Here is a 26388-nt window from a genome sequence, read left to right as displayed (position 1 = left end):
GCATGAAACACTGGAAAACAGTGTCACTAATAGCGATCTAATTGTTTGCATGTCCAAATTTATCTTAGTCTAGCCAATAGTAGCCTGGAATATATGTTTTAGTCCCACTAAACTTAGGTTGACTAAAATGTTAGTTGGATCATGACAGTCAAAACATGCTTTTTGATCATGTCTTAGTTGAAGTACTAGTGTACTAGAGTAGTAATTACATCAAACCATTAGTGTGCATGTATATGCACTCACTGACCTAGGCCAGCTCTAACACCCTATAAAGGAGGAAGACCATCTACATGGTTATGAAATTGAAGCCCTAACCTGATCCATACCTGCAACTTTGAGGCTCCACTTGACCAGTCCTGAGTGGTGCTGCTTTGTTTAAAATCTAAACAATGGGTACATGGGTACATTTACCCACTACTTAAACGCAATAGCTATTCTGAATACAGCTAACATTACGAGAGAAAGAGAGTAAGAGAGAGCATGAGGGAGAAACAGAGAGAGTGAGATAAATGCATCAGAATACGTGTGCACACGGGTGCTTGAGGACTCTCTGAATTGTTCAAATAGGTATTGTTCAAATAGAGAAATCATTATGTAAAATTGTAAAATGTGGCAGTTATGCTAGTAAGTAAGTATATTATACTACCCTTTGCTACTACGAAACATGAGTAAATGAACATGAGCGTGTTGCCATAGATGCATTGTCAAGGACATGACTAAAAAGACAGGCTGGCTCTGGTGTGGCTTGAGTGCTAAATAGTGTAACTGCTGTAGCTAATTAGCTTTAACATCTCTCCAGAAAAAGTGAAAATATATTTATTGGACACTGGTGGCACATCATCCACTAATGAGAAAAGACCTCTTGTAAGAAGAAGACATTGAGTCTCCTTCAGCATCCAGTGCTGTAGCAGCTAGCTCTGTTAGCTCATTAGAGAACGTCTGTTGCTTTGTTGTGTTATTTGCTCCTCCCCACAGTTAACTGATTATGCTTTAATTGACTCTTACAGATGCTCGAATGTCAAAATGAGTGAAATCTAGTACGTAAAAAGTCACTCATTATAAAATTTACCTAGGCTCAACCCAATCCCGAGTTGCTCACGAAAGATTGGCCTGAACCCGGCCAAAAGCCCAGGCCTCAGTGAGGTTGGGCCTGGTAGCAGACATCTATTGGTGTTTTTTCCACCAGGGAGTATTGAAGGGTATGGTGCAGTTATAAATCCATGATCACACATTTTGTTGTCCTTTCCACTGCCAAGCTAACTGTACTGTATTTGAGTACCTGTGCTGAACTTGGTTTACCTTTATGCTGGTGACAAATCAAGTGATCACAGAGGCAACAAATTCTGCCTACTTCAGTGGTTCTGTTATGTGGTGGAAAACAGACACACATACTCAGCCAGGGTATGGATAGATTTCTATTTATTTCTATTTATGGATAGATTTCAGATTTTCTACTATACAATGCTGCACTGTGCTGGTAGGTAAAAAACACCATAATACACACACATACAGTCACTCACTTCAGTGGATTTATCAGTGGATTTGTGTATTTGTCCTGCTGTGTTATGTGTTTCCTAACATGCAAATTCAAAATATAAACAAAAACTAAGCAAAAACCACATGTCAATAAGACAGCATGCTGTACATTCCATCTGTCTGATGATACAGATTGTTGACACTTTAATGGATTAGAAACTTGCAATACTCTGTCTCTCTGTGTCTTTCTCAACTAACCCTCAGTGCAGCTACCCCACAAAGCAGCATGCGACTCATTACCTATTAGATACTAATTAGATATGTGAAGAATGAGACACACACACACTTATTCAGCTTAAAGCTGCACAGCATGTACAAATAAGTGTCACTGTTTTGATTGACAAGATCATTCTGTGAAAATCTGGAATGAAAAACAGAAGCATATGGTGGGCTAAGAGTTTGAAGCTCTGTGCTGAATTTAGAGCATATAATCAAAATGTTGACACAGTGGAGGCAGTTATAAAATTATAAAATTGAAATGTTTGGAAAGAAATCAGCATCTGATTGGAGTTGAAAGCCTGGATAATAAAAAAAGGGAGTGAATCAGAGGATTAGTACAGAATGTGCCAGTGAAATATGAGACCATTACATAGAGGTGTTTAGTTCCTGAAAGCTCTAGAAGCACTAGACTGCTGATATTGAATTATAATAAGGTCAGGCCTATGTAATTGACATATAAAACAGAGATGACTTAAATAGGGCAGGAGCCCTGTCAAAAAAGGTAGTTAGTCCAGCTAGGTGTAAAGTATGCTGCTTTATGCTGTATAGTTAATAACCTTCATCATTTTTCAATCTGAAATGTTCTAATGGTTTTCAAGGTCCTTATATTCAATTTAAGAAACAGTTATGCAAATGTATGTCTAATAGGATTACTATGACTGTTACGCTTCTATTATCTGTCAATCTTTGCTATATATGATACATTTCCATGTTAATTTAAGCACTATTTCTCTACAGGCACATGCTTTAACTGGTGTTTGCTTTAACTGGTATGAATATGTGGCTGTGAGGGTTCTAGTCACCATTACAGTAACCTACTAATTTTCCACAGCTCCACTTAATGCATAATTGACATTCAAGCAGAGGCCTGCTTGCACTCCCACTCCATTGCCAGGAGACATTATTCCTTGCTTCCCAAACTGGTGAACTGCTTGGAGCCTTACCTAAAACCTGACACAGTTAATTAATCCCAGTGGGTCTTAAAATGACTTGGGCTGTGTTATATTAATACATACAGAAGCTCCTGTGCATAACATCAACATGTATGATTGAATGGAGGTAGGGGTGAGTAATGTGATGATATTTTTTATCCTGATGAGTACTGCTTCTATGGGTTGACTGAAAGTCATTGTGTAGTAATTAATGTCTAACCTTAGATATATAATAAGTAGCTGCTGAAATTTTGTAGCTAAGGTTAGGCTTACAGGTTTACACAGTAGTTACTGTAGTATGTGTATATCGCTGCTGTCAAAACAAAACCTTTTATCTCAATTTTTTGGATTGTATGTATTTCAATATGAACAGAGCAAAATAAATGCCTAAAATGATCTAAAAAAATTCAGTTTCCATTGACTTACATTTAAAGTAACACAAGGTTTTTTGGTCCTCTTGTAAAGTTATTATTTTGGAGATGTCATGGCATAAAGTGACAACAGTCACCCACGCCAGACTATTTGTTAAACAAATTGTTTATTCTGTCAGAGATATGAAGTTTTGTACACACAGCAGCAATATATATATATATATATATATATACATATATACATATATACACACACACACACACACATATATATATATATATATATATATATATATATATATATATATATATATATATATATATATATATATATATATATAAAATGCCATTTAACACGGTGGAACCAAGCATCTAGTTCATTGATCAATTCCAATCATTTGGTGTTGGCCCTTGTTTAAATTTGCCAGTAGAGGAGTTACAGCGCATGCATATACACGTAGGCCAGAGTGAATTGTTCTTTGTGCTACTGTGTTTTCTGCCTCTGTATAAGTGATGCACAAGTCTTTCTTTATTGTTGGATGCATGAAAACATGACTGATGTGTGACGTATTCCTACTCATGTTTACTTCTTCAAAAGGTAGTTTGTGAGACATGTGAGCTTTGTTAGATTCTTTACATATCAAATTAATTCATGTGAATTCAGAAATCATGTGAATACTACTGTGTATAGAATATGCCTCCATATGGAATGCATTTAATAACTTTCATCACTTTCATTTCTGAAATATTTTAACAGCTTTCAACATCTATCTTGTATATTGGCCCAGATGTAATAGGCTACTAGAACATTCCAGGAATGGGACCCTTACAAGATGATTATCCATCATTCTTTGCTATACATAAATCCAGTCATTGTTAATTGAAGCAATATTTCAAAAGTAATATAGCATTTTCCAAAGATGGCCATCAAAAAGTAGCCCACGCTTCTGCAGGCTGCGCTTTTCATTTGCAGGATGCATACAAAGCTGGGCTGGCAATTTTTCCATGTCATATGCTGTAATATTTCCTCAGTGTGGGGTAACAGCATGACTAGGTGTGACTATTTCCCCCCACAAATATAGTGCAGGAGAATCAATCGGTTTTAGATGTCGCTTTTTATGACTGGGGGTATGACTGACAATTACAGATGCATTTGCATTGAAAAGTCCCACTTCATGGGGTTTTAAAACCATGCTTGTGCTTAGATTTGAAGCAGAACAAAATTATGTGGCCAGCATTTGGCAGTGCCTTGATGGAATTGTTCTTTCTTACTGAAAGCACTTTGCATCAACTCCAGGTTCCACTGCATTTGAGCTAAAGCTGAAAAAGTGTGTGCTTGGTTTTAATTTTTACAATGCTGGAAAGTGGGAATCAGTGCGAGAACTCTTTATCACCCTCAGGCTTGAATTGCACTTAACCTGTTCGTTATCATCATCTGCCTGACCCTGTCATTTATACAGCGTGAACATGCTTCTGATATTTCTACTTTCTCGCCTACTTTCTTCTCCTTCTTTCTTCTCTCTATTTTCCTATCATTCCCTAGCTTCTATCTCATTTATCTTCCATGTATCGCTGGATGTTTCTATCTACGCATACTTTGATTATCAAGATAGTGACTATGAAATAGTGAATATGATCAAGAAGGTTTATGATCATGTTGTTCAAGACTACAAAAATAGGTAAATTAATCAAATGTAGATATCACAGTAACTCTGTGTCCTCTGCATACTCACTTCTTCCAGAAGGCAGTACATGCATTATGAACTATTGGTTTGGAATATTGGTGTTGAGATTTTTTTTAAAAGATCTGCCAATACAGATGTGATTCCTTACTAAAACACAATTTTAATAGTTGTAGTTGTTTTTCCATCATCAGTTATAACATTCTCACAAGGTCATGTCTGTTTGCAATGCCAAAATCTTGATGGAACAGTGAGCCTGCTGTTTCTGAATAGCAAAACAATGGCAAGATTTTGTTCAAAGTCATACTTGCTGTGCTGTCTTTGTGTTGTGACACTTTTAGGACATGAGTCTCGATTCAAGTGCTTTGTCAATTTAAAGGCTGTCAATTTCAACACACTTGTGGTGCATTTAGAGACTTACATGGAGGTGTTTAATTAGTTACAATATTTATAATATTTGCTTTAATCTGAATTGAATAGAGTGAGTTATTTCACTGTAAAATTTAATGTAAAGTGACAGAAAGCAGTTTCTGTGGTCTGGTTTTATAAGGTTGAGTGAGTATGTGGAGACGGCCTAACCTGCTGCCAGTGGTCCTGCTTCGTTAACTGTGGCCATTCTTCACCTGTCCCTGCAGAACTGCTGCAGTGGCCTGATAACCCAGGTCTAGTCGAACTCTGCTGCTGAGGAATCTTCACCATGCTGCAGGCCAGGAGTGAGGGGATTTGGAAGGAAATTGACTTGTAAGCATGTGACTGTGCATGTATGTCTGTCAGGGAGAAAGACCTAGAGATGCATCAGATGGCAGAAGAACTAAAAGATTAATTGTTGTTTTTTTTTTTTAAGTTTTGCAATTTTAGCTGTAGCCAATACTATTAACAGTATTGCGTCTAGATTGCGGCTAGAAGGCCAGACCCCCCTCATAAATATAAAGTACGGCTAACAGGACCAAGGAAGATTGAAAGGAGAAGGGGTTTCAGGTATGGTTCTGTCCCAAATTTCAGTTACTTCATAACTCCATTTTGTGAGACGAGCTGAGTAAAAATCAGCTTTATTAGATCATATTCTTTAAATATCAAATGAATTCAACAGTAGCCTTCAGAAATAGCATTAGTAACGTGAAACAGGGTAGATAAACAATGGATTAACCCATTTTTTGTCAGTGTTAAAGCGTTAACACATTTAAAGTGAGAATGTTTAACCTAATAACAAAGTTTAAACTCTCTGTAGATGAGTCAGACCAATCAGAAGCAGCCAACTCCCATGTGCTGTGTACATAACAGCAAATCCACAAGTGACTGGCGGTCTAGCACATTCTGTGTTCAAGCCTTAAGACAGAAAAAGAAGTAGATATGCTGGTGTACTAGGCAAAATATTGCAAACTTTTCTGGGCCTTATTTTGTTGCTTATTTTAAAGAAAATGATTGCAATTTAAATTGCAGTCACAGCAATGGTCAGAACAATTGCAATTAGATATTTTGCCCAAATAATTCAGCCCTAGTTTGCAGATGCTCCAGCCTTATGGAACGAGAGTTTACACACACACACGCGCACGCACGCACACACACACACACACACACACACATGCAAGCACCAGTAAAGCACCAGTGTACACCCAATCAGCCATAATCATTTCAATCAAATACTTCTGTTTACGCTCCTTGCACTTGTCATTTCAGATGCCGTTTGTTTCCTGTCTAGTTTTTTTCCTAACTTGTGGAACTTTTACATTGCTTTTGTTGCCATGACAACTAGTTATGCTAATTTTGCCTTCAATCAGATTTGAGCACGCTCAGTACTTTGAACATCCAATAGACAGAATGAAAGCAACACAAAAGCTTTTTGTGTATATTTAGACAACACTAAAAAAGTGGTGTATGCTGAAGGTGGTCACTACATTCATGGCCTATGTGTTCAATATAAAAGCAGGGTTGTGCTTTAGCAGCACTTTTGCTAATTTTTGATGGTGTCACACTTGTGGAGTTTTTCTGTGGTTTTAATGGCTTTCCAAGAGCTGAAGTATTGTCAGCATGCCACTTATCTACTGTAAACATTCATACTCAGTACAGGAAAACAGCAGAGCTAACGGTAAACATAGTTTTAGTTCGCTGCTCTATTGCAAGGCAGTGGATCACTCTGAGGGGGATGTATAATCCTGTTTGAAGGCTGTTGTATAAGAACAGCTTATAACATTCATTCACCATCTCATTCAACTACATACTCAAAGAGATGGTTCTTAAAGTGTTCTCTAATAAAAAATGTTTTTTTATCTAGAACCATTAACAGTCAAGGAACCTTTTGCATTAGTAAAGGCTTCTTTGCATTGTGAAATAGTTCTTCAGACTGATGTAGAATATGTTGAATAGACTTATATATAGAACGTTTTTGAAAAAGGTTCTATATAGTGCCAAAAAGGGTTCTCTTGTCAGTTCAAGCTTGTCATCATAACAACAGCAGAACCCTTTTTTGGTGATATATAGAACCCTTTTCAAAAAAGGTTATAGAAAGAACCACCTACTGCACATTCTCCCTTAATCTGAAGAACCCTTTCATGATATAAAGAACCCTTTAATCATGCAAAGAATTTGAGTGCTCATGGTTTTATACAAAACTATTTTCTTTACGAAACCCTTGAATGTCTTTTTTTTAAGAGTGTAGTGCAGACATTTCTGTCTGTATGGTAAACCAGTCATCTTTCATTCTGCGTGATTCTAGAGTCAGATTTCAGTGCAGGATGTGTGAATGCTATAATGGAAACTTGATGTACTGTGGTTTTGGTTTTGGTTTTGGTCTGATTGAGCAATTATTAGTTATTAATTATTTGAATGCTAAAATGGTAGCATCCTCTTTGTATGTGAATAGAACAATGCTGCACAGCCAAGAAGAGACAGATGCCTGGCCATCTGCATCGCTTTTCCAAATCCAAACCCTCAAGTCAGTGTTGTTCCAGTTGGAGAGCATTTCGAGCTGAGCTGTAGGGAGACATTATCCATATGTCTACATCTTGGATTGGAATATATTGTTTAAATGTAAGGTTTAGCACTTTGGCAGGCCTAACTAAGCATTTTTTTAGAAGGCACCTCTTTTACTTACCACCTGGGAAAATCTATAAGGTGAATATTATTGAAGCATTGATACCGAAACTGGTGTTGGGTATTGGTGTGATACCATGCTTGTGTACTCATGCTTGACCTCAAAAAAATGCACCAATACTAACATTTGAGAGAGTAATATTGAGAGAGCAAGAAAAGAATTGAAAAGACACAGAAAGAATTGATTAGGGGAAAGAGAGAGATATAGCTTGAAATAGAGATTAAGATTGAAAGACACAGCGAGAGAGTTTAGAGAGTGAGAGCCTGAGCTTGAGAGAGAGAGAGAGAGAGAAAGAAAAATAAAGAGAAATAGAGACTGATGGAGATGAGATGGAGAGACAGGGAGAAGTGGAGAAAGAAAGGCTGTTAAGATGGAGAGGTTGAGATAGGAGAAGGGGGATAAGAGAAGAGTGAAACCTCAACTAGTCTCACTCTCTCAGCGTTGGGTTTGGCCACATCAGCATAGCAACACTGTTTGTTGACAAGAGCGCACAGACGATGCCAGGAACAATGCGGCCAACAGCATGATGCCAAAACACGAGCTTCACACGCTCTCATCTCCATGTCGCAGTTTCTTTCTTCTGCTTTTGTCCTTCCTTTATTTGCACCATTCCATTTTGGCATGTCTCTCAACATGATGCACTCTGTTTCTCTTTCTGCTTCTCTATTCTCTCTTTCTGGTTCTTGTTCAGTATGGACAGGTCCATTTTACATCGTTAGCTGTGTAAAATAATTTAGTTGTCAGTGTCCGAGTTCTGTCTCCAACTGACATTTAGGCAGAATTTAGATGACAGGGCAAAATGCTCAAATTGGATTTGCTGTTGTTTTTTAATTGGATTTGTGGGTTTAGATGTGCTGTTACCATGTGACCATGCTGCATTTCCCTTTAGGAAAATGAAAGCAAATATCAAATATGAAGTAAATTACATTGTTCTTTTCTCCCTGCAGTTCTACCTTGAAATTGTCTTCTGCTTTGGATTGTCCCCTTTGTGACAGATTCCTTTCTCTTTCACTGTGAAATCATGACATTTACTGGTACTGTATTTCATTTGCCAAGGTTTGTTTATGTCCGTTTAACACTGGGTGAGTTTATGTAGCAAAAAAACAGTTTTAAGTCGATGTTTCATGACAGTTTTCTAAGCTGTCTTTATTGCTTAGAATTAAACAGGCTGCTTTCCGCTTCTTAGGCTCTAAGACTGATATAAATGAGCCCTGTTCTGATCCTGTATTGTGGGGTGAAACACTCCTTATAACTTCAGTGTGAAAAGATGGAGATAATGCTGCTGTAGGCTGAATAAACAGATATATGTAAATATGTTGGTTTTCCTAATATAAAAAAAAACAATGCTATCACACATCTCGAACAAATGTGGAACAAACGTAAATTTTAGTGCACAACTTGTATTGGCTGAGTTTCAAAAAGTGTGTCATAGATTTTGCACAGGCCACATTTTCCAAAATGTTTTCCATCCATCCATCCATCCATCCATCCATCCATCCATCCATCCATCATCTTCCGCTTCTCCGGGGTTCGGGTCGCGGGTGCAGCATCCTAAGCAATGAGGCCCAGACCTACCTTTCCCCAGCCACTTCCACTAGGGAGGGATTCCGAGGCTCTCCCAGGACAGCTGGGCGATATAGTCACGCCAGCGTGTCCTGGGTCTTCCCTGGGGTCTCCTCCCTGGTGGACTTGCCTGTGACACCTCACGAGGGAGGCGTCCAGGAGGCATCCTAACAAGATGCCTGAACCACCTCAACTGGCTCCTCTCGACGTGAAGAAGCAGCGTCCCTCCCGGATGACCGAACTTCTCACCCTATCTCTAAGGGAGAGTCCAGCCACCCTGCGGAGGAAACTCATTTCGGCCGCTTGTATTCGCGATCTCGTTCTTTCGGTCATTACCCAAAGCTCATGACCATAGGTGAGGGTGGGAACGTAGATCTACCAGTAAATCGAGAGCCTTGCCTTATGGCTCAGCTCTTTCTTTACCACAACAGACCGGAAAAGAGCCCGCATCACTGCTGACCCAGCACCAATCCGCCTGTCAATCTCCCGCTCCCTTGTACCATCACTCGTGAACAAGACCCCGAGATACTTAAACTCCTCCACTTGAGGCAAGAGCACATCCCCGACCCAGAGAGGGCTCTCCACCCTTTCCCGCGTGAGAACCATGGCCTCGGATTTGGAGGTACTGATCCTCATCCCGGCCGCTTCACACTCGGCTGCAAACCGATCCAGTGAAAGCTGAAGTTCACGGCCTGATGTCCCCAGTAGGACCACATCATCTGCAAACAGCAGAGATGTGACCCTGAGGTCACCAAACCGGACACCCTCCATCCCCTGACTGCGCCTAGAAATTCTATCCATAAAAATTATGAATAGAATTTGTTAATTTCAGATAATAAACAATGCATTTATGCTTTAAAATGTGCAGAAATGTGTACTTATTTTTACTTATAAAATCAGCATAATGCAATTTGACCAGGGCCGGAGGTGCCCAAACCTTTGCAAACGACTGCATTGACTTGTAATTAATTTTTTTCATGATATAGGCCATTTAAACAAAAATGACATGAATAAAAATGCTCACTCCCTTGTTTCCATCTATTAATGTCTCCCTGAAACAAACACACACACAGCAACTCACACCCCTACTGCTCCGCTCTGATGTCTAGTGGCTTTGGACCGCTGGTGGAGTTCTCTCACATCTTGAGGTCAAACACGCAGTAGGGGTAGAGATAGGTCAGGCTGAATGATACACAATCGCACGCACTCAGCAGGAGGAGAGATTGGTCAGTTTGAACAGTCAAGCATGAAACACCGCTGCAGGCTTTGAAGATGTCACTGTAGAGGAGCGATAGAGCTGAGTACATGGAGAGCAGAGTGACTACTGAGATCGCACACATCTGACACTCGCCCAGCCCCTCTTCAAGACCCTTTCAGTACATTTCCTCTTGAAACTTGGTGAAACTGTACTACTCTGTAGCAATTAGCATCAGCATAATACAGCCCTTAAAGTGAGGAAAATGTAGAGAGTGATTACAGGGCAGTTTTGAGCATCTATTGCACCTTATAGGTAGAAATGTAATTTCCGTGGCATTGTTCTAGAAAACAAGAATATTTTATTGTATCATAGTTGTGGAAATAAGATCAGAAATCCTTGATATTAACCCCTCAAATGGCCAGGACCCATCAGCTGGCCTAAAGTTTTATTACACACTTCTATAACCTAAGAATAGCTCAGTGTGCATGGAAGTCCCTGTACTTACTAAACAATATGCCTTAGTGTCTAGTAAGCCTGGGATTTTAAGGGGTTAAAATTATAACTTTTTAAAACTGTAACACTCTAAATAAGTGTGTCTAGGGCGTAATGCAAGGTATTTATGTAAATTGAGGTAAATGTTGACAGTAATTGTCATAATTATAGTTGTCTGATTTAGCTCTTTCATGGTAATTATTGATACATGATAAGTGTGCATGATATCAGAGTCATATTGGTATTTGCAGATATATGCTTAAAGAAACAAATTGGCAACAGAGGGATCATTAGATTTGGCTGATTTTTCATTTTAAACTGATATTTGATGACTGTTAGAATGTTTAGGTAAAACTTGACTACTGTGCCAAAGTGTCTGCATTTTATTCATTCTACTGCATTTGTAACCCTCTACAAATAAATGTGACATTCTCTAGTGCTAAGCCAGGTACATGAAGTCCCAATTTCTAATTGGCATTGGTATAAACATCGGCAGATGTACGTGAGAAATATCAGATATCTGCATCAGCCTACAGTTCCCACATTACGGCACCCAACGCTTACTGTGCTTCATATGTGGATTATCGTGTGAACTTGTTTAAAAATGCAAGTTAATAAATAATAACATGAATAATTAGCTGTTGGCATCGGTATAAGTTACATCCTTACAGGTCCAGGAAATCAGTGCACTCCTACTGTTAGGTTTCTAAAAGACATGGAAATGTGTTTTTGGGCACTTTAAGCAGTTCCCCTGAATCTTTCCTGTATGCTGTTCACAGCCTCTAGTTTTGCAGTCAGGTAGGAAGAGGAATATACCTAGGTATAATGCGATTCTGGAAGCTGCAGTTTTTCCCCATCAGGCCCCAAGAGACTCATTCTCTTCTCTTTGCCCCAGCGATAAGTGTTCTTCATTTTCGGCTTGGCTTCCAGCCATTTTCACAGCAGCAGTAAATTGAGGTGTCATACTATAGAGTACCTGTGCTGCTACAACTCAACAAACAGCATTGTTTGGGAGTGTGTGTGTGTGTGTGTTTGTGTGTGTGTGTGTGTATGTTTGTGTGAGAGCTCGTCCTTCTGTCGCTGTCCAGGGTGCTGAGAGCTATGAGCTGCCAGAGAGGTGATGTGTCTGTATCTGGCCAGTAGAGAGCAGGGTCTGGTGCCTTACTGCAGAAAATGCAATGTGTTGCTGGGTAACTACACTTGCCATTCTGCTGAAGGCTTTCTATTAAATAGGTTTTCTCTGAAGCTGTGATCACTCCCTCTCTATTTCATCTCTCATTCTCTTTCTCACTCTCTATTCTCTTGCCTGATATGCACAGTGTTGCTGACTGTCCACTGCCTGGCTCTGTCAGGTTTTGAAGGAAACTTGGAATTTGAAATGGAATCATGATGCAAAGACATTTTATACAAATAGTGATCAATTAACCATTTAAAATCCCTGTCATGTCACATACAAAGGCTTATTATTCAGTAACTACATAATTTCTTCAAGGTAACTGAGCTTTTCTTAAGGTTATAGAAGTGTGTAATGAAAGTTTGGGCCCACCAGTGGGCCTTGGCCATTTAAGGGGCTAACTTTATTATACGGTGCCATCCATAAATGGACAACACCCTTTTATTGAATGCATTACTTTTTGGCTCTGCAACTGCTGCACAGTGGAAATGAAGTTTGAAATGAACAGTGCCTATGAGGTTATTATGCAGGACATGATTTATTCAAAAGATGTTTATAATGGTGATCCATAGTGAGATCATATAATTTTTATTCATTGGCCCTCTATTTCAGGAGGTCATAAGTAATTTCAGGGGGTAATAAGCAGTCGTTGCCTTATTAGTTTATGCACAAGAGAGCTAACAAAAGGTCTAGAGCTGACATTAGATGTAGCATTTGTGTCTGGAGTTGTTGTCTCTCAGTGATGAGGATCAACCAGTGTCATTGCCAGCAAAATGAGACCATTATGAACCTGAGAACTCATAATAATTAAATCATAGTGACACTGATAATGCATTAGATGTGTCACAGATTTTTGGTATGGTTAAGGTTGTTAAGAAGCTGTAATGAATCATGAGCTTAGCAGACAACCTGGTAGACAAAACAGACTGAAAAATACTTTTATTAATGAAAAACATGTAGGCACAGAGGTTGTTAACACCAAATGATATCGTAGAGAAAGATACACTAGCATGAACTCAGAAGCTTACTATGTAAAAAAGAGAACAATATAAATTTTTCTGTTTAATACAATGCCAGTATTAAAACCTTGAGTGTAAGTTGATATCCAGTCCAATTTATTCTGTTTAAGAATCACTCATCTTTAAAATGAACTATTGTTAATTGTATTACTTTATTTAAATAAACAGTTTTAATAGTTTAATAGTAAACATTTTCCCAATTTCCCACTTATCCCAGATGTAGTTGTTCAGCCCCAGTGTTCGGTGTCAAAATTTTGGTTCTTTAGTTTAGAACTGGAGCTATGAAGCTAACATGGCTAACAAACACTAGAACTCAATAGTCACCCAGATAGTCCAAATTGATTATGTAAAAATGCATCACAACAACTGTGCTCAACCTGCTCAAACTGCATCCAGGTCTTCATTAAAGTCATATAGACTTGCCGTTGTGGTTTAGAGCTTACTGTGAGCTATAAAAAACAATACCTCTACTACTACTGATAGTTATTTCAGATAACACTATGGCTAGTATTTACAAAGCTGGATTGATCTTGGATCCATATTTATTTCACAAATGTTGATTCTAGATCAGCACTTCTACTCCTGAGATGGCTTGAAAAACAGACCCTATTGTAGTTGCCCATGGTTTTGTTCATTTTTATAATTCACAATCATACTGTGTTGTAAACCACATCAGCGAGTGGTTTGAGTGGGTTGAGAGAGGTTTTGGTGATGTCTTTCTGCATAAATGTTTAGGCTATTTGGGTGACTATTGAGTTCTAGTGCTTCTACCAACATTAGCCCTGCCATGCCAGTTCTAAATTAAATAAGAAAAATTTAGACAACAAACGTGACATGGCTGATCAGCCACATCTGAGGTAAGTAGAAAACTGTGCATTTTCAATGAAACATTACTTTAAGATGGGCATCTAAAAGTAGGCTTTCATGATTAAACTACTTAAACACTCTGCTGTCCCATAGGAAGAAATATGCAGCTAACATCACATCACACAGGTATTGTGAGGTATTTCAGGATAGATTTCTTACAGGATTGGATATTAGATTATATTTTCCTCTCTGATGTCCAACTGTGCATTTCTGCTGATTTTGTCCTGAGCTGAAATCTGGCATTTTGCTACAAAGAGTACACTTTTTAGAATTTGCCAGAGAGCAGGTCTTTTTGGAAAAGGAGGACTGTTGCAGGATGTGAATGAGGAGCTTTTGAAGCCTTTCACACACACACTGTCACACACACTGTGCCTGTTTTTCATGTGTTCCTGATAAAAGTCTCTTAGTAATGGCACTAATCATGCCACCTGTACTCTCTAGTAAGTAGTTCACCACTGACCACATGAAGATAAAATAATGAGGTAATGTTTGTGGAGCCTATATATATATATATATATATATATTATATATATATATATATATATATATATATATATATATATATATATATATATATATACTCTTTAAAATAACTGTGGACTGGTACATTTCTAAGAAAAAACATTAATTATTCTAGACCTTTTACATTATAAAAGACATCTTTAACCTTTTGCAAATTCTTCACTCTAAATCTCATTTACAAAAATGATTCATTTAAGGGTGAGCAAAATAGCTAAATTTAATGTTTTGTGAACTACATAACAATAGTTTTCTGTGCTACCACACCTTTACCAAAATATCACAGCTTAAATATGAAGGACTTATTGTGCTAAATAGCCTGTTGCTTCTTATTTTTGATATAGTACTTTATTTAAGTCACGTTATTGAAATGGGTGACTGATTTAAATAGGAAGTTATGAAATGCAGATTTAGTCAATTTAAGAGCAAATAATTTTATTTATTGCAAGTTTGGCTAATAGAAAGTACATTGGCCATAATATTTAAAGATTGGTGCAACCCTAATAAAAAACATTTCACTTTTTTTTGTACTGTATTTTTTAATGTGGCAATCCTGGTTCTTTTTCTTCTATGTTCCATATTATCAGAACTAAGAAGAAGTTATCTTATCGTGTATAGTAAAAAACATCTTAAAAGTATCATAATGCTAAATTTTATCTATATTCCTCAAACCAACTATAAAGGACCATCTTCTATGGCATCACTCCAAAGAACCCTTATGGTGCCTTTATTTTATAGAGTGCAGTCTGAGTTTATTTATAGGTCTCTCATCTGGATACACATGGCTTAGGCTCTGTGAGCATCACCTCATTACTCTGTCCTTCTGTGGTCAGTAGTGAACTACCAACTAGAGACCACAAAATGCATTTGTGTGCATGTGTGCACTCTCGTACTGAGGAGACTCTTTCAGACATTGACTAATCATCCTCCCATGTTCTTCTTGGCCGTATTTCTGAAATTACCCAGGATAAACAGCCTTCCCTGATCCGTCCTACTAGAGGACATGTCTCTAGAGAGAGAGAGAGAGTGTGTGTGTGTGTGTGTGTGTGTGCGTGTGTGTGTGTATTGGGGTAATTGTAAATCAAAAAGGCTCCAGAGACCAAATTATAATGAAGAGGCTCACTAAGAGCTCCTAAAACAAGATGTCAGCTGAAAGCCCTTAAACAAAACCTAAACTCAAGATGCTTGGAGAAGATTTATAGATGTCTGCTTAGAAACCTTTGACATGTGCTGTGCAAACGTCAGAGCCATCCATCCATCCATCCATCCATCCATCCATCCATCCATCCATCCATTCATCCATCCATCATCTTCCGCTTCTCTGGGGTTCAGGTCGCGGGGCAGCATCCTAAGCAATGAGGCCCAGACCTCCCTTTCCCCAGCCATTTCCACTAGCTCTCTGGGGGGATTCTGAGGCGCTCGCAGGCCAGCTGGGCAATATAGTCATGTCAGCGTGTGCTGGGTCTTCCCTGGGGTCTCCTCCCTGGTGGACTTGCCTGTGACACCTCACGAGGGAGGCATCCAGGAGGCATCCTAAGCAGATGCCCGAACCACCTCAACTGTCTCCTCTCGACGTAAAGAAGCAGCGGCTCTACTCAGAGTCCCTCCCGGCTGACCGACCTTCTCACCCTATCTCTAAGGGAGAGTCCAGACACCCTGCGGAGGAAACTCATTTCGGCCGCTTGTATTCTCGATCTTATTCTTTCGGTCATTACCCAAAGCTCATGACCATAGGTGAGCGTGGGACCGTAGATCAACCGGTAAATCAAGAGCACTGCCTTGTGGCTCAGCACTTTCTTTACAACAACAGACCAGTAAAGAGCCCGTATCACTGTTGACTCAACAGCAATCCGCCTGTCAATCTCCCACTCCCTTGTACCATCACTCGTGAACAAGACCCCAAGATACTTAAACTCCTCCACTTGAGGCAAGAGCTTATCCCTGACCCAGAGAGGGCTCTCCACCCTTTTCTTCCTGAGACCCAAGTTCTCTGATTTAGAGGTACTGATTCTCATCCCGGCCGCTTCTCACTCAGCTGCAAACCGATCCAGCGAAAGCTGAAGTTCATGGCCTGATGTACCCAATAGGACCACATCATCTGCAAACAGCAGTGATGTGACCTTGAGGTAACCAAACCGGACACCCTCCATCCCCTGACTGCACCTAGAAATTCTATCAATAAAAATTATGAATAGAATTGGTGACAAAGGGCAGCCCTGACGGAGTCCAACTCTCATTGGGAACCAGTCTGACTTGCTGCCGGCCATGCGAACCAAGCTCCTGCTTTGTTTGTACAGGGCCTGAATGGCTCGTAGCAAAGAGCCATGTACCCCGTTCTCCCGAAGCACCTCCCACAATATACCCCGGGGAACATAGTCGAATGCCTTCTCCAGATCCACAAAGCACATGTGGACTGATTGGGCAAACTCCCATGAGCCCTCTAAGATCCTGGAGAGGGTGAAGAGTTGGTCCAGTGTTCCACGACCAGGGCAGAAACTGCACTGCTCCTCCTGAATCTGAGGTTCGACTATAAGCCGGACTCTCTTCTCCAGTACCCCTGCATATACCTTACCAGGGAGGCTGAGGAGTGTGATTCCCCTGTAGTTGGAACACACCCTCCAGTCCCCCTTTTTAAAAAGAGGCACCACCACCCCAGTCTGCCAATCCAGTGGCACCGCCCCCGATGCCCACGCAATGTTGAAATGGCATGTCAGCCATGACAGCCCCACAACATCCAGAGCCTTGAGGAACTCAGGACGGATCTCATCCACCTCTGGAGCCTTGCCACCAAGGAGCTTTTTAACTACCTTAATGACTTTGGCCTCAGTAATGGACGAGCCTATTCCCGTGTCTCCAGACTCTGCCTCCTCACTGGAGAACGTGGCCTTTGTGATTGAGAAGGTCCTCAAATTATTCCTTCCACAGCCCAATGACGTCTTCAGTCGAAGTCAGCAACACAAAATCTCCACTATATACACTGCTTTCCCCTTCTGAGTTGCCTGACGGTTTGCCAGAATCTTTTCAGAGCTGACTTAAAGTCACTTTCCAAGGCCTCACCAGAAGGCCATTCTTCCTAATCACACCCCTCCAGGTCACACTGTCATTGCCCACATGAGCGTTGAAGTCCCCCAGTAGGACAATAGAGTCTCCAGGAGGAGCACTTTCAAGCGTCCTTCCCAATGACTCTACGAAGGTTGGGTACTCTGAACTGCTGTTTGGTGCATAAGCACAGACAGCAGTCAGGACCCGTTCCCCAACCCGAAGGCGTAGCGAAGCTACCCTCTCGTCCACCGGAGAAAACCCATACAGGTGCTGAGTCGAGGGGCTATGAGAAAGCCCACACCTGCCTGCCGCCTCTCACCCTGGGCAACCCCAGAAAAGAATAAAGTCCAGCCCCTCTCAAGGAGATTGGACCCAGAGCCCAAGCTGTGTGTTGAGGTGAGCCCGACTACATCTAGCCAGTATCTCTCAACCTCACGCACCAACTCAGGCCCCTTCCCCGCCAGTGAGGTAACATTCCAAGTTCCAAAAGCCAGTTTCAGCAACCAAGGATAAGAACGCCAAGGCCCACGCCTTCGGATGCTGCCCGATCCACAATGCACCAAACCCCTACTACTGCCCTTTCCATTGGTGGTGGGTCGATGGGAGGGGGGACTCATGTAACCCCTTCGGGCTGGGCCCGGCCAGGCACCATGAGTAAATGCCCGGCCACCAGATGCTCACTGGCGAGCCCCTCCCCCAGGCCTGGCTCCAGGGTGGGGCCCCGGTAACCCTGTTCCGGGCAGGGTACACAAGTCCTGTTTTCGTCTTTTCATAGGGGTTATTATGGATCACACTTTGTCTGACCTGTCACCTAGGACCAGTTTGCCATGGGAGACCCTACCAGGAGCTTTTGCTCCAGACAACATAGCTCCTAGGGTCATTCAAGCATGCAAACCCCTCCACCACGATATGGTGGTGATCCATGGAGAGGTTTCCAAAAAAAAAGGTTTCCAAAACTTGTGTTTAAAAAAACAAAAAAAAAACAAAAGAAAAACAATTATACGATACAGTGAAAATGGGACCACCAAAACTTTCCCCATCAGATAAACAGTACTTAAAGCTTTCATCTTTGAAAGACAGGAAAAAATGTCCATTCTTGCTTTAGATCTGAAAAATACACAGGTGTTTCTGTCCATCCTTCCTCTATGAGAAAACAACTCAGCACTGTGGGTCTGAAAAGATGTGTAGCTGTCAAGAAGCTGAGAAGAAGAGAAAATTGTCAAACATCTTTGGATGTGTTTGGGATTATGTGGCTTGTGAAAAGAAGAAATTGCAATCAACTTCTATGCCTGAACTTTGGAGGTGTGGAAAAATATCTCTCCAGATTTCTATGAAAACTGAAAGTCTCTTGAAAAGAATGGAAGCACTAAGAAAGGCAAAAGGCAGACAGAATAAAAACTGAAAAATTAGAAATAATATTGTCACTGTCCAAAGAGAAACATCTACAAAATAGTAACTTTACAGGTGAAGGCAAAAGCATTCTTAGCTTTCAAGGTAAGTGAATGCTAAGATGTTTATTCCCAGTGATTTTGGAGCATTTCTATTAGCCCGTTCATAATGATTTTTTTACACAACATGAAGAACAGCCGCTGGGTTCAAATCATGCAGAAAAATCAACAAAAATGGAGATAAATGTGTTTTTGGACAATATGTTATTTGTTGAGACTTTAGTCAGTTGTTGTACAAATAACCATTCCTTATTTATCTATAATGAAAGTGTTATTTTTAGCTATGAAGGCAATGTGCCCCGTAAGGCATAATGGTCTCTTTCAATGTATAATGGCCTTTAGCTAAATTGTTATTATTATCATCAGCTCTGATGGAATGACCCTAGTGGTGCTGTGGCATTTAAATGGGATTAGAGAACTCAACGCAGTCTAGACACCTTCTGTCCTGGAGAAACAGAGGTTAAACACCAAGGGCTACCAGACTGCTCTCTATTAATTCATCTGTTATGAAACTGACTTGTTTGTCCTTGACAGTGTTGCAGTTATATTTTAACTCTGACCGTGTTGGTGAATTATAATTACCAGACCACAGTTCTGGTCATGGTTTGCTTCTTGTTTAAGGCATGCTGTTTTCTTTGTGTGTTTTGGAAGATTGTAGGTGGGAGCAGTTGTTTGATAATTTGGAGCCAAGTGTGGTTGTTGATATTTTCTTGGAGTTCAAACTCTAGGGTCTCGGGAACTCACACCTGGTACTGGAGATCTACTACACTGAAGAGTTCAAATCCAGCACACCTGGCTCTAATATTCAGATTCCTCTGACTCTTGGTTCAGGTGTGTTAGATTAGGCTTGGAGCTAAACTACTGTTTGGAGTTGTAGATGTCCAGGACCAAGATTGAGCACACCTGTGTTAAGTGATTATTTTGATAAGATACAAGTCTGTTGGTGATCATAAAACAGGTGCACTTTTAGGATGTGTGTGTTGAATGTAGTCTGCATTAAATGCAAATTATGATTATCTTGATGAATTATTTCAGAGTATGCTTTTCTGTATATATCATAGTTATCATCAATACTTCTGGAATACTGAACAACAACATTATTATATTATTTTTAAATATAATTTTTATAATATTATTATAATAAGGCAGATTCAGACCAATTATAGAGAGCCTGTAATCAACACCTACCAGTAAATAGTAACTGCATAAACTGCATTTTTAACAAGCAGGTAATGGAATGTCATCCCAAATGTTAAGTCATCTAATTTTCTTAAATATTTTTTACTGTTTTCCTGATGTTTTTGCATATTTTAACATTGATTTTTCAAATGTCAGTTTTGTGTCGCCAGTGCATTTTGTCCTTTGCAATTTTCTCTAAATATTGTAATACCTATAGTTTGAAAATGTCTTGAGTATAATGATAGTTTTTTCCCATATCACTAACCCTTACATATTAGAGTGATATTCTGGGGATCTGTGCACTGAGGGTAATTCGTAGACCTTGATGGGAAGGACAGTGCGAGCGTCCAGTCACCTTCAGGATGAGGATAACTCTTTTTATGAAGGCCTGAGTGAGCAGGACTCACTCCGGTCAAATCTAATGAAATCTGCGGTCACCGCAGGACAAGAGACGTGACGTTCTTACCAGGGCAACATGAGGACATCGAAAGTGGAAAGAGCAAGTTGATGGTCTTCATATAAATACTCATGTACACAGCGTTTAAAGTGCTGCGCCATTGTTGAGGTTTGCCAGCAATGGCACAGGATGTCATTGTATTGGATTGGTTCTCCTTACTGCATGATATCTAGGTACATTCATAGCATTTGAAATTCTAAGCCAGCTGCTTGCTTATCATTAGTGAGATATGCACCTGTGTTGTGTGCGGTTATAATTGGATTCAACCCTATATGTGCGTCACCGAAAATGAACTTGGCAGTGCCTGCTAATGTGAACCAAGGGAGAGAGATGTTTCCTCACACACAGCCACATGGCTGTCAGCTGATGTGAGGTGAGATAAGGTGCTATGTAGAGTGTCTCTACAGTAAACACCCAGGTATCTGGGGTTCCGAAAAGCTGTGTTTGCGCCGTCATGCCTGTGTGCTTTTCAACAATAACAGCTACGTATGTGCTGAAATGCTATTTGTAGTTGTAGACTTACAGACTTTTAAGAATCTGTCACTATTTTGAATATTGTTGTGACATTTAAATACAGTATTGATATCAGAAATAGAGAATAGAAGCAATTTCTCCACTACTAAGGAATGTGTACCCATAGATAAACCAAAGCATCCGAAATGTTGGTGGTGTCGGATTATTTCACACCTGGGACAAGCACTCATAGAAATGCCATCGTAAAATTTGTAACATAAATATTTTATTTTAAATATTTGTATTTCAATTTGTATACTTCAATGACCTTATTATTTAGAGAATCCACTGACATTCAGAGGAAAAAATAAACCTCGAGCAAAACACATCAGCTTTGGAAAAATTTTGTTTACCACAGGATGTGATAGGGGCCACTTTTCAAAAACAACTTTGACCTGGAGTCCTTTATTCAACCTGTGTCCTATTATTATCGTGGCCTATTAAAAATGTGGTGGTAATTTATGATAGCTTTCAAATGAATGAGGCTGGCATTCTTTACATATTCTTTGGATTATATTTTCTCAGTCATTTTTGAAAGGTGCTGCAAGTTTAAATGTCCATTAGTTATAACTGATATTCCATTTTCCATTTTTTCATGGCTGAGAACACTCTGAGAGGAGCCATACTCCAAGTGGATGAAGGTGAGATTGAGTAGCTGCTTCTCAGCTTATCCCTGACTGGAAGGCAATGAGTTTCCTTCTAAGCACCTGCTCATAGCCATGGATACTGATATAACTGGACACACCTCTCTCCTCTGCTCAGGCGTGAGGAAAAGCTTGAGGGAGGGAGAGGAAGGAGGGAGGGAGGGCAGTAAAGGAGGGACATGGAGACTGAGGCGCAGGACATTAGCAAACAGATTGAGTCAGTCAACTGAGGGAGAGAGAGTGAGAGAGAAAGAAAGAGAGAGTGAGAATAGCTCATTGTTGATTTGTTTGTAGCTATACTGGTTTGAGAAATCCAATTTTTTGCACAGCATGGCTTACAGGAAGAGGAGCTTCACTTTTGGAGCCTATGGAGGGTAAGAAAGAGAGAACAGTCACTATATGCATATATGTGTGCTCTTTGTTAAAGAATACTCCGGCTTTTTTAAGATACTCTCCACCTGCCACATCTGTATGTGTAGCGATGATTACCACTGGCAATAATTTTGACACATTTCTCTGTACGCCAGCACCTGTTGCTTCAGCACCTGATCATTGACTTCTATCATAAGGGTCTTTAGAATCAACAGGTTTTCTATTCTTATATTAAGAACAGAGAAAATACAGGGATTATCATCTATAGTAATATACCTCTATGGTACCGATGCAGCAAATAAATATTAAATTGAAACATTTTTCCTTTAACTGCTTCAGTCCTAGGCTTATTTTTCAGTTATTAACCTTCAAAATTTGATAATTACTATGAATATTTTTTTATGTGATCCCAAGTGCAGGCCTATATGCGGGCTCTTTTAAGAAGCTAAGTGGTCAACACTACAGTACATAAACAAACAGCTTTTCAACTGGAAGCTTTTTTGGCTTCAGACACCCCTTGCTGTTATTAAATTAGCATTGGCATTTGCAACCAAGGTCAGTGCTAAGCAAGACGCTGGGTTCTCTTAATGTCTACAGGCTATGCAGTAATGAGACAAAATCAAGGACAAGGAACAAAGTGTCTGCTCTCCTCCACTGAGTGCTTTCATTTGCTCAACAAGATCCCACCATGTGGAGAAGAGTACAGGAAATTGTGCTGTAGCAAATGCAGCGCAGAACACTTGTGCAGGCAGTGCAGGGGCCTGGCCTTTAGGGGGATTAGAAGCCCCCATAAAAATCAGAACTAATCTATTGTAGTGTTCCTCATCTTCACTGCTGTTATAATTATCATAGCTTAGTTTGATAATCTGAAGCCTGTGATTGTGTGTGAACGAGACCTGCTCTCTGGCCCATATTGTTGCAAATGAGACAAAAGCAGGTTGATGTTCTTTTTAGGCCCGTATAGGTCTATGGCATGTAGGGTTGCAGATCTAGGATCAGGTTTAAATGTGCTGTGTCTTACACTGCAAAGAGATTGGGTCATAAAACACCACTGTGTTACTCTGAATAAATACGGGCCCATGGCTTTAAACTCAACTTGCTTATCCAGACCTGTTATTTATTTAATTTCCAATCAAAACAGCCTGGTGCAAGTAGTTCATTTTATTTTCAGCACCAGGAAAAAAAGTTGAAACATATCTTTCACAGAAAATTACACAGAAGCTTCAACAACTAAATGTAATATCTTATTTTTCAGGATATATTGTGTTCATGCTTTGCCTTTAGTGCAGCTTCCAATCTTTTCTGGAGATGTGAGGACCAGAGATTTCAGTTTTTCAAAAAAATCTGCACACATCCAAACCTCCAAAATTCAGTCTTAGAAGGTGGTTGCATTTTGGTTCTAACAATCCAAGCTATCCCAAACACATTCACTGATGTTGAGGTCTGGACACTGGGGTGGTCAGTATATTGTTCTGAGAACATTAGCAGCTTCCTTGTTTAATTTGAAAATGTTCTTCTTTTTACTTATTTCCTTTTCTCTGTAATGGCTTCTTGACAGCTACGCATCTGAGACATAGTGTTAAGTTTCTTCTCACAGTGGAAGGATGAACAGGAAGACCTGTGGATTTTTGTTTCAGATCTGAATCAAGAGTAGAGCTTGATTTTATTCTCAAAGATGAAAGCATTAAGTGCTGTTTATCTGAGATGCCAGTAATAGCTTTTACACATTTTATAAGAACTTCAGTTTCTTTTGACTTTTCCCTTGCAAGTGGATTTTCTTATATATGGATATTTCTTATATCCAGTCTCTTCAGAAATATTTCATGACAACATTTACTTAATGGCTGTTTTTGGAACTTCAACAAATGAAGACTTTAGTGCTATAAGTAAGTGGAAAACAGTTGCTAAGTTAGTTGTAATAGTCTTAATCAGTGATCGAATAAGTCAATACTGCTAAATAATTTTGATAATAAATAATGTGTTTTGCAGCACAGTTTTTTTCTCAGATTAAATTGCTAATGCCGTAGGCGTATAAAATGTTACATTTAAAGACCACTTGAGACATTCAAAATGTGCCGTGTCCTTTAAATAAGTCTTTTTACAATAGGGACTGAAAAATGAACAATGGCATTAGAAACCAATTAGCTGCCATCTCTCATGACTTTATGGGAATGTTCTTTTTAAAGTAGAGGAAATTGCCATTAACAGATAATGGCAGCATTTTATGCAATATTTTTGTGTGACATCGTGCACTGCATCTGCCTTTAATTGAAAATTATAAATGGCTTTGCGCTAATGGCAGAAGCTGCTGTTCTGTGACATTCAGGAACACACATCACTCTGAGCTAATGGTTTTCATTATGATTGCTTTGGTTTGGGTGGTCTTTTCCCTCAGTCTTCATTTAACACATTGACTGTTCATGTGAAAGTCCTGATTCAAACTGAGAGGTCATACTCAGTGCAGTGTGTATGTGGCTGCATTTGTGTGTATGTGTGAGTGAGAGAGAGAGAGAAGAAGAGAGTGAGCGTGAATATTTCTTTATATGTCTGTGTTTTCGCACAGAGAACACTAATCACTGCATACACACACTCCTGCCCTCACCTCCATCTTCATGTTGTAGTTGTTAACAGGCTCTTTGTTTCTTCACAAATCAGGGCTAACATGTTTCTCTGCTATGCTGAGGTGACATTTACTGTGACTAACTGCAGAAATAAGGGCAAGCTGTTTACTTACATCATACTCTTAATGGTTTGAAACAAACTCATACACAAAGTGTTGCAGAAGCATATGAAAATCTGGCCATATTGTGTTCAGTTCAAACAATTCTTTTTATTCTTATTTAATCATTTTATTTGTGTAATTTTTTGGCCAAAACTTTCTGCCTCTTTTCTTTTTTGGCAGAGAACTTAAAGTGGCACTTCTCACCATTTTGGTCCAAATGTTTTAGATACACAAAATGCTTATATAGTTACTTATCTATTCACAATACTTTTGTCTAGGGATGCACCAATATAAGCTGATGCCTATATTCAATGTTTTTTATGTGCATATCTTCTGATGCTGATACATAAATATTTATAATGTAGAAATTGGGATCTACCTACATCTGCCTAAATTAGCCCTAAATAGAAGCATAACATTTATTAGTGAATGTTTACAAATGTGTTAAAGTTAATTAAATGCAGATATTTTAGTTGCTTAAACATGCCCTTCTGGACTAAATACATGATCAAATATCAGTTTGAGAGATCTTGTAATCTGACCAATGCTGACCAAAGCAAATCATTGTGCAACCTTGCTTTTGTCAAGTCTAAGCCTTGAGACTTCAAGTGCTTTTGAAATATGAGGCATTCTGGAGGCTTATCTCAAAATTTGTCCTTGTTAGTATAACATACGCACAAATGAAACATGAGATTGTGTAAACTACAAGGCAAGTTTTGCTAGACAACAAACTTTCTCAACTTGTTAGTTTGCTTCAAGAGGTGGGATGTTGATGTGTGCTGTTGACACAACAGTGGCTTTTTTCCCTCCCGTCAGCAAGATCCAAGTGAACCCACTGGTATTTTGATTGATGCTCGGCTCCGCCTGAGGAGCTCTGACATTTATGCTGTAGGCACTGAGACACAAACAGCAGGCTCAGCAGGGTGCAAAACTGGCCCTGTCTGCTGATCTGTGGCCAGCATAGTGGGTTCACTTTAAACAGGAATGGTTTGGACATGGATTGAACAAACTGTTCTTTGATCAGCACTAAATGGCATTGTTTTCCATTCAGCTGCCAAGACAGTTCATTTGGCACGTGGTGTGTTTTGAGAGGGTGGTAATAAATAGAATAGTAGAAAATGGTTAAAAAGTTGCAAAAAGTCCTTTGACTGAGCAGAGACATCTACTGGTAATTGGTGAAAAATACTGTACCAACATCTAGCCAAGTACAGCGAAGCAGCTGTTAAACTAAGTGAAAGGCACCTACTTTGTGCTTCCGCTCACTGGCCACTTTATGAGGTCCACTCACCTTGTATGTCCATTATATATGTGTGCAAATACACTATCTGTAGATGTACAATTGGTCAGC

At 39.7% G+C, this 26388-nt stretch overlaps 1 protein-coding gene across 6 annotated transcripts in view; it reads left to right on the top strand.

Annotated features, from left to right (window-relative positions):
* Positions 1-26388, top strand: part of si:dkey-166d12.2 (rap1 GTPase-activating protein 1) — a 103585-nt gene that overhangs the window by 24573 nt on the left and 52624 nt on the right. For 2 of the 6 annotated variants that reach the window (XM_017697837.2, XM_017697835.2), the window contains exon 1: positions 22191-22320. The exons of 3 other annotated variants lie outside the window; for them this stretch is intronic. In XM_017697837.2, the coding sequence (XP_017553326.1) occupies positions 22277-22320 (44 nt within the window). In that variant the 5' untranslated portion in view covers positions 22191-22276. Of the gene's footprint in view, positions 1-22189; positions 22321-26388 lie in introns of those variants that run through there. One more of the 6 variants, XM_017697836.2, reaches the window with a different exon arrangement.

This window comes from Pygocentrus nattereri, chromosome 26, assembly GCF_015220715.1.
Source record: "Pygocentrus nattereri isolate fPygNat1 chromosome 26, fPygNat1.pri, whole genome shotgun sequence".
In the NCBI taxonomy this organism is placed as follows: domain Eukaryota; kingdom Metazoa; phylum Chordata; class Actinopteri; order Characiformes; family Serrasalmidae; genus Pygocentrus; species Pygocentrus nattereri.
Note: the sequence above shows the minus strand (reverse complement) of the source record. Positions and strands in the feature narration are given on the sequence as shown.